This window comes from Argentina silus, assembly GCF_951799395.1.
Source record: "Argentina silus genome assembly, chromosome: 19".
NCBI lineage: Eukaryota > Metazoa > Chordata > Actinopteri > Argentiniformes > Argentinidae > Argentina > Argentina silus.
In genome coordinates this window covers 8,283,437-8,292,216 of record NC_139673.1, presented here as the reverse complement: position 1 = coordinate 8,292,216, position 8,780 = coordinate 8,283,437, and the positions used below count along the sequence as shown (strand labels likewise).

Sequence of the window (8,780 nt, the reverse complement as noted above, 5' to 3'; positions counted from 1 at the left end):
GAAAGCTAATTTCAATGTATTTCAGGGAGGTGGACATTCGTCTGTGAAGGTTTCCACCAAACCAAACAATTTCTCAATGAACTTAACAGCGCTGATGTTACATCACAAATAAATCTACAGCTTTGGTTCAAATCTAGCAGATAAGAAACTACTTTTTGCAAGGCATAGCATGAGCAACAACCAACAGTTAGATGGGCCAATCCTGCAGGTGGGTCTTGGAGAGTAGGTGACCGTACTATACAGGGTGAAGTCACAGGAGACCCCTCTACCTGATTGTCTGCTAGTCTTTCTGAGCTGGTTAAATCTAGACGATATAGTCTATCTCTGAATACAGCGTGTCCGTCAGTTCCTCTTCACTTGAATTCTGTCTTTTAAGACACATGGACCCTCGTCTGTCAAAAGAATGAGAACATATGACATGACATTAGCATTACTGTTAGCATAACTAAGAATAACAACATTATGTGTGTTATATGATCACAAGCAATGTACATAAGCTATACACTACATTGTTTCGATAAAACCTACAGCATATACAATGAGGAATGTCCTTGTACCAAAATAGTGTTCTGTTTTGTGATTGATCTGTATAAAGCAACTCTTAACAGCATAGCATCTTAACCATATTGTCTATGGTTCAGGTTGGCAGCGTGTGTTTCAACGTCATCTCTCACCCCAGGGGTTGGCACTGGAGGTCTCCAGAGCAGGGACAGTGCTCCCTGGGTCCCTCTCCCTCCATGTCCCAGGACAGCAGCTCCATCAGGTGGTTGGAGGGGCCATAACAGCGTTCGCGCTCCATAGGCTTGGCCGAGCACACAGGGAAGAGAAGAGCTGACCCGGAGAGAGAGAGAGAGAGAGAGAAACAGGTCAGGGACTGGAGTACTTTGACATAGGCAGGCACAGGGACAACTGATTATTAAGGTTCACATGGACACAAAACTATCTGAAACTTGCTTGCACTCTGAATGTATTGACGTCATGAATATCAGATTTTACATTGAGGCTTTGCGGTATCTAAATCTGAAACAAATGTTTCTGTCTGAGAAATTCCCGCAAGTTTTCATCTCTTCCCTCGCTGTTTCATCTCATGGGCGATGTTAATTTCATGAAGGCCCAGAGTGAGTCACTGGTGAATAATTCAGTGGAGGGGAAATTCTGTTCTGTGTCTGTGTGTGTGGGCCTGCCAGCCGTACCCTTATGGAAAGCACAGCAGAGATCTGGGCTGCATTCGCTTTGGTGCTGGCAGATGCTTCCTGCTTCCCCTTTGGTGGCGTTCTGACTGCACTGGCCCCACACACACAGTTGTCCTGTACAACACTCCTCGTCCTTCCTGCAGGGCTGGAACACACAGTGAGACACTATTACAACAATGGCATCGGGTATGAACGCACCATGGTCCTCAACAGGTATGAACGCACCATGGTCCTCAACAGGTATGAACGCACCATGGTCCTCAACAGGTATGAACGCACCATGGTCCTCAACAGGTATGAACGCACCATGGTCCTCAACAGGTATGAACGCACCATGGTCCTCAACAGGTATGAAAGCACCATGGTCCTCAACAGGTATGAACGCACCATGGTCCTCAACAGTACTTCATACATGAAATGGATATTATCTAATAAAGTCAAGGGTCATAGACTCTTTCACTGTGATGGGCTAGATGGGACATTCCTGTTTCAGTGTGTAAACTAAAACAAAGTTGGGGAAGGCTCTAATGAATGGTGTGCTGTGTGACACAGTACTGGCTTTTGCTTTGCAGGACTTTGACTGCACACAGGCCTTGTTAGGTGGTTTGACTGGTAATTATTCCTAGTGCACCTTTGACTTTGAACATCAGCCAGTATCTATATTGCTTGTGCATGGATTTCCACTCTGGCCTGCCAAAAACATCCTGTCAAAGAGAGCTACAGAGTTACTAGTTATAAGTACCTTGGTCTTTCAATTCAATTAGAAAGTGTGTCTCTGCAGAGTAGGTTCTCTCATTACCTCTCTTCTAGCCAGCTCATCTCTTTGTCCTCTGAGAGTGTGGAGGGTGGAGAGCTCATATTTACCAGACACACACTTTGATATGAAGCCAAGAGGAGAGAGCCACTCTCCAGTTACACCTGTGGCCTCACTGCAATGCAGTAACAATGCACAAGCAGCTGCATCATATTCAAAGCAATACGCTGCTCTGAGGCTGCCGTGTGTGTGTGTGTGTGTGTGTGTGTGTGTGTGTGTGTGTGTGTGTGTGTGTGTGTGTGTGTGTGTGTTGCCGCTGTGCAAAACAACTGGGACATGAGCTGGGGATGATCTGGAGTTGTAACCAAAGGGAGGGGTCAAAGTCCTCTGAGTATAAAGATGTCATAAGGGCATATCAATAAATACATCCTAAACGGCTTCACTGTAGGGACCACAAGGGTCAAAATGAAATGTACCAACCACATCCAGGGCTTTGCATGGTAAACACCTGGAGCGCTGTGTCTCATACAGGCAATATGTCCCCTTCCCACAGTCCTCATCAATGATGCACTCCTGGAGGGGAGGAGAGGGGGAAGGGAGAGGAGAGGAGGGGAGGGGGGGGGGAGAAATGGGAAAATTTAGGGCATAACCTCCTTTACAGAGAAACATGGAAGAGACTGTATCAAAGCTTCACACTTCCAGAACAATCCATGCAGCTTTGCACAACCACACAGATTGGAGGTATAGTAGATATTGCACATTAATGCTAGTTTATGCGCTAGTCTTAAAGAGACATTCAGTGGTGGTGCCCATAATTAGTCTTCACTCCAAAACGATGCAAGAAAAGTAACTTTGGAATGACATCTGGTTCTAATTATACTTTGAGGATGTGATACGTTGTTAGTCAGATGATCTCCCCAATATGTATTGGTGCCAGTGACCTGAATAACATAGGCCTGTTGTTGAAGGGTTGAAACTGGGACAAAGGGCTACTTGTCCCCATAATGTTAAGTAAACATCCAATTTCCTCTCTCTTGTCTCTCTACCACATATTTCAAGGAAAAGACCGACAAAATCAGCACAGTCTCACACCTGTCTAGATTTTTCAAAGTCATACAAGCTGTAACAACAGAATGAAATAGCATACAATAACTCTGTAATGCATCTCGTTATCCACTGAGAATGACTCATTATTACGTTCAAAAGCACAGAATCAAGTTATGTATATCACTACTGCATAATAGCACTTCCTTACTAGTTATATATTGTAACTAAAGAAACGTCGTCTTTGCATAACATGGATTGAGGCTCTTGCTCAGAGGGGTGTTCCGCTATAACAGTAATCTCCTATCTGCCTTTCTTTTACACTGACTACTCAAACAGACAGTCACAACCCTGTACTGATCGAAGACACCAAGGCCTGACACGCACACACACACACACACACACACACACACACACACACACACACACATACACACACACACATCCGGCATGATCGATCCATTTGACTCGTTTGCCGTTATGCCGCCTAATCAGCAGCCACGCCAGCACTGTGAGTCTACTGCTGCCATACATTATTCATAGGAAGAGGATGCAGCTTTTAGGAGAGCTTATCAACCAGCCACCGCCCTGCACATGTCTTGTCTAGCTTTAGCCTGACTGGTGGAGCTTGAGAGACACACAGGGGACTGAGGGGGAAGCTACACAGAGATGCTGATCACAAGCATGAAAGCAGTGCCAGTGGCATGCCTACTGTAGCTGTACTGCAGGAAAGGAAATACAGGCCGCAACCTGTTCAGTGTTTCATGGTGCATTGTGACGTGGGTTAGGGATGGAATCGTTTTGTGCTTAGGTCAGCTAGGCTACAGTACACCTGGGAACGCCATCTACTAAGCTCTAGAAGTGCATTATTACCGTCTTAAGCAGGACGGGCCCATAATTGTGGACGAATTCTGCTTTCATTTGATTATTAATTTGATTAGTGTTTACTTTATCTCCTTGTCATGTGTAGTATGTTATTTTGAACTATGATCTGAACATATCCACACACAACAAGGGGTTACCTATCAAATGGCATCCTGCTTTTGCATCCGATCATCATGTTTTTAATATTATAAGCAATTTAGTTTGGGTCTGGTTTTTAGGCGGAAATTAGTCAAATAGGGCATTCAGTTTAAGAGGTTTGGCATTGGCATGCATTATTTTAAGCACTTTGTTAACTGTAGTACATACAACATGATGGGTCAATTATGATGGAGGGTTCCAAAATAAGACAAATCACTCACATGGTTGATATCGTTCCCCATGCCACTGACCCGGACCATGGTTCTGGTAATGTGGGTCGCTCCAGTTGTGTTGTCTGTCTCCTGAATGAAGAGATACAGAATTCCAGTGACTGTTTCAGTTTCCAGTTAGGATCACTTTCAAAGCAGGGATAGACTGTCTGTCTCTTTCTTTCAGTCTTTTAAGCAAGCACACATTTTCTCGGTGAGAGAAAGACACAGTCTGAAAAGACGAAATGATATCACAGTGTTTGGCCTCATAACAGCATTCTGAGATCCTGACAGTAATCAATGACAGTATTATACCCATTGAGTACCTTGTCTATGGTCTCAAAAGTGTGGATGGATTGATTTCCGACCACACTCTCAGAAGTGCTTTCATCATGGAGACTCGAGGGAAGGTTATGAGGATAAGAGCTGGATTTGGCACTCTCGTTGTCCATCTATAAAAATAGGAAGTAATTGGAAGTTTCAGGAGTAGAAAATCAATGATGGACGTCACTTCTGTTGTTCACATTGTTCAGGTGGTGAATGACTTGGATTTATTTCTATCAACATGGGCTGCTGTCTTAGTTCAAGTTTGTCAAAGTCCTTGAGTGTAAACATATGGTAGTTATAATTACTTTTATGGCTCATTTAACTCAAGTTTTACATGAACTGGTATAACAAAATAAACATCATAGTCTACCCTTGAGTGTGCATCTACGTTTTGGATATTGAAGATAATTCATTTTCATCAGTCAACATATAGCTACTGCTACAAATTAAAAGGATACCCATCTAGGCCATAATAAAGACGGATAGCTCTTAAAGCCCCTGCGAATAAAACCCTGAGTGTTAAGTTACCTGGTGTACCGCGTCCTCCAGTTTCTGCTGCGTGTCCTCCATCAGTTGCTCTACCTCCATGAACATGTCGTTTAATGTCGTGTGTCCTTGGGCCAAATTAGCCTCCAGAATCTTACTGATGTCCGAGTCCACGGTGGTGGCAGCATGGGGAGGGAGGATGCCATGTATAGGTGCAGTTAGACCCAGGATGAACAGAGTGAAACACAGCATCGTCCTTGCTCTGCGGAAAGGCACCCGAATGAATGAGGTTCTCCGGACGTCGCCTCATGCGCACTGGGTGTGATGCGTTTGGGGCCACTGTAAGAGAGAGCGGAAAAGGAACATCAATATCAATCCATTACATGCATACATCCAGTTGGGGGGGGGGGGGAAACGAAATGATGGAACACATAAACGGTTTAGTATTTACAAACAAGTGGCACATGACAAAATTACGCATCACTTACGTGGGCGAGATGACAATCTTTTTATCCACACACTGTTTGGCGACTCGTAGGCTTCCAGGCCAGCAGACTGGGAGGTAGGAGCTGGGAGGAGGATATGCCAGTGGAGGGAGGGTGGCACACCGCAATGGGCTGCCTCTTCTGCTCTGAGAAGTGGGCACAGACTTCCCCTGAGCCTGAGGTAACGATGGTAAGATCTGAGTAAGACAGGACCACCATGAGTGTTGCACCATGACTCCACGCAGTATATGAGTTCTCAGTTTTTAATTTTTGGATTAGATTCAGCCACATAACTACCACGTAGTTACAATATATGTTTATATTGTTTATACTGTTTATACTGTTCATACTCTATATTTTTTAGTACTTCTATTTTATTTTATTTTATTCTATTTTAAAACTTATTGTATTGTTGCACTACTCTGTGGCACTGTCACTTTTGCATTTCACTGTATACTTGTATGCACGTGACAAATAAAGAATCTTGAATCTTGAATCTATATCAATAATGTCACTACACCAAATGAATCTACCTAAACTTGGATTTGGCCCGCTTTTTCATTAACTGTAAACCACAGGAACAAGACAAGACGTATGCCTTAAAGGTAACTAATGCAACAAGGGGAAATTACAGTAATGCTCCTATTTAACTGAACATCAGAGAAACCCATTTATGTGCCAATGTTTGCGCCTACTAACCGCTAGATGGCCTCATTTACATGGGAACACTTTTTACTGCTTTGAAAGAACCAAATACAGAAGGTAAAGTATAGTAAAGTATAGCCTATAGTTTGGGTCATTTAGATGCTCTCAAACACGCTCTCCAATTGTATGAAATAAGACATGTCAAAAGTGTGTGTGTGTGTGTGTGTGTGTGTGTGTGTGTGTGTGTGTGTGTGTGTGTGTGTGTGTGTGTGTGTGTGTGCGCGCGCGCGCGCGCGCATGCATCTGTGTGTGTGTTCTGTCATCGAGAGCCGTGTGATGACACTGGAGCGGAGAGGTGTGTCGAGGTGATTAACTGACCATGTCACCACCCAAATCACTGCACTCCAGACATGTCATAAAAGTGTCGCCTAAAAAACTCAACCTCTACAACCGGTATCAACTTGTACAACTTCAAGACCTTTGGTCACGGGCATTTGCATGACATAGGCTAAATTAAAATATTTTAATTGTTCTTCATTGCAATCGAAAAAGGTCGCCAAATATTGAGAGATCACATTTACTGTTAGATTAATTACTGTAACCCAATTTGCGCAGATCGACGCATATACAGATTTTCTAAATGTTCTAGAAACACGACACTGGACAGCTGTAGGTATTTTTGTGCGTTATTCTTACACGTGTCTCATGGGCCAGTGCTACACCGTGCACGCAGTGGTTTCACACTGTCACACGTTAACACCGAGATTAACACTGATATACATAACCTTTATCAATGCTTTTATCTGTACCTGAACGTATCATCAGTGATACAATATAGACTGCCTATCGGATTGATTTTATTCGCTACAATCAGAGGATCTCATGCGTCCTATATTTGCATCTAAACAGAAGATTTGTTTATGAAGTCGTGTGCCATCATTTGAGTTTCGAGCACTGCCTTTCAGAAGCTGCTATTGGATGTCATAGACCTCAAGCACCGCCCTGAAGTCAAAATCGGAAGGTACAGCAGAGAGACGCACTGTAAGTCATGCAGTGTAGTAGCCGAGTGCTGTAGTTCAGTGAGTGAGTGACTGTTGGAGACGCACCTACACAGAGCGCAGATTCTAGCAAGACAATTCTTTCTGACGGGTCAGTAAGGGTTTCAAGACCCCTCGATCAAGAGGGAAGACTGGACGAATTCATTATTTATCTCTTTTTTTTATAAGATAAAGAATAAACTACAGTAAGTCACAATATTTTAAATTACGCATGTTTCACGAAATCAGTACAGAGGTTTGATATTGAGCAACATGACAGTTTGACTTTAGTCTAATCTCTGTGACATGGTGTTTCATTCTTCCAATGGCAGGTACAGTAAATCTCTTCTGTGGAATTTCACTGTCTCTTCATGAAAACAATTAGCCCATTGATAAGACATAGATACAGTGAAGGAATTGTGTCTGTTGTGAGCACTAAAACATCTGTTTAGTTTTTCCATGCAGTGATAAGATAGCGTCTGAGTGTTTGCAAAACCAGCACTCAGGCTGTAGTGCTGATGAATGCGTCTGCACCATTATCCAGGTTTAAATGTGTAATGGTTGATAGCCTACTCAGTTTAGTGCTATAATGGCATACTTAATGTGTCTTTAAATCAGTGCCATGTGCATTATTGGTTGAAGGGGTATACTGTTGACTCATTTTCAATCAATCGTTTGGGCTCCTGTCTCAGAAAAAGCTAAAAGCGAATTAATTTATATATGATCATGTTGTTTTATATGATCAGTGATAGTGCTACTATAAATGACGGTTTTAAAATAGTTTTTGAATACTTTTAGGGTCACATGTTTATATTCCTGTCTTTACGAACAAATCAGCAAACGTGTTTTGCTGCTCTTCCTTGTATGAATGCCCTAAGGACTGTCCTGAACTTTCTAAACCCCCCCCCCTCCTCCCCTCCCCAACTGTAAATGGCCTTCAGGGTGTCATTGGGGAGTGGGGACACAGAGCACTGAGAGAGAGGTGTGGTGGTGGTGACACTGTCAGCTCTAGAGAGAGAGGGAGAGAGAGAGAGAGAGAGAGAGAGGGAGAGAGAGAGAGAGAGAGAGAGAGGGGGAGAGAGAGAGAGAGAGGAGAGAGAGAGAGAGAGAGAGAGAGAGAGAGAGAGAGAGAGAGGGGGGGGGGGGGGGGGGGAGTGATGGATAGAGTTGAGAGATTGAGAAAGGTTCCCCTCCTCTCAGGACTTATAGACCGTGCGTAGGCTTCCTCATCAACCCATGTCTAAACTCTGGCTTTGAATAAGAAATATTACATATAATTATTGGCTTGGCTGTCTCAGGTAGAGCACATTACTGCATGCAGGGGCAGATGGCGACAGTCTATTTGTCAGCGTGAGACAGCTGATCAGAAAAAAGGTTAAAACGATTATAAAGCATATATACTTAGCTCACTGAGTCTGAATTGTTTTTGTCCATTTTAGTTTTGCTACTCTAGATTATTCACCTGTTGAGTCATATTTGATATTCTTCCACACTGGTCTGCATCTCAAAGTCAAACTTGGAAACAGGCCAGTGTACAGTCAACAACCTGTCGTGCCAGATGTTGTGTGATTCGGTGA

General features: G+C 43.4%; 2 protein-coding genes across 2 annotated transcripts in view; one reads left to right on the top strand and one right to left on the bottom strand.

Moving 5' to 3' along the window:
• Positions 1–107: 107 nt before the first annotated feature.
• Positions 108–5,661, bottom strand: dkk3a (dickkopf WNT signaling pathway inhibitor 3a). Its single transcript, XM_083691025.1, has 8 exons — positions 5,525–5,661; positions 5,079–5,375; positions 4,550–4,675; positions 4,236–4,316; positions 2,428–2,520; positions 1,194–1,338; positions 675–831; positions 108–392 (listed from the first exon to the last, which is right to left on the bottom strand). The coding sequence occupies exons 2-8, from the start codon at positions 5,286–5,288 to the stop codon at positions 305–307; spliced, it is 900 nt and encodes a 299-aa protein (XP_083547151.1). The 5' UTR covers positions 5,289–5,375; positions 5,525–5,661; the 3' UTR covers positions 108–304.
• A 1,587-nt stretch (positions 5,662–7,248) lies between these two features.
• mical2a (microtubule associated monooxygenase, calponin and LIM domain containing 2a) overlaps positions 7,249–8,780 on the top strand; it is a 44,426-nt gene continuing 42,894 nt past the window's right edge. Inside the window, exon 1 of the mRNA XM_083690927.1 lies at positions 7,249–7,409. The gene's annotated coding sequence lies outside the window, so the exon portion shown is untranslated. The remainder of the gene's footprint in view (positions 7,410–8,780) is intronic.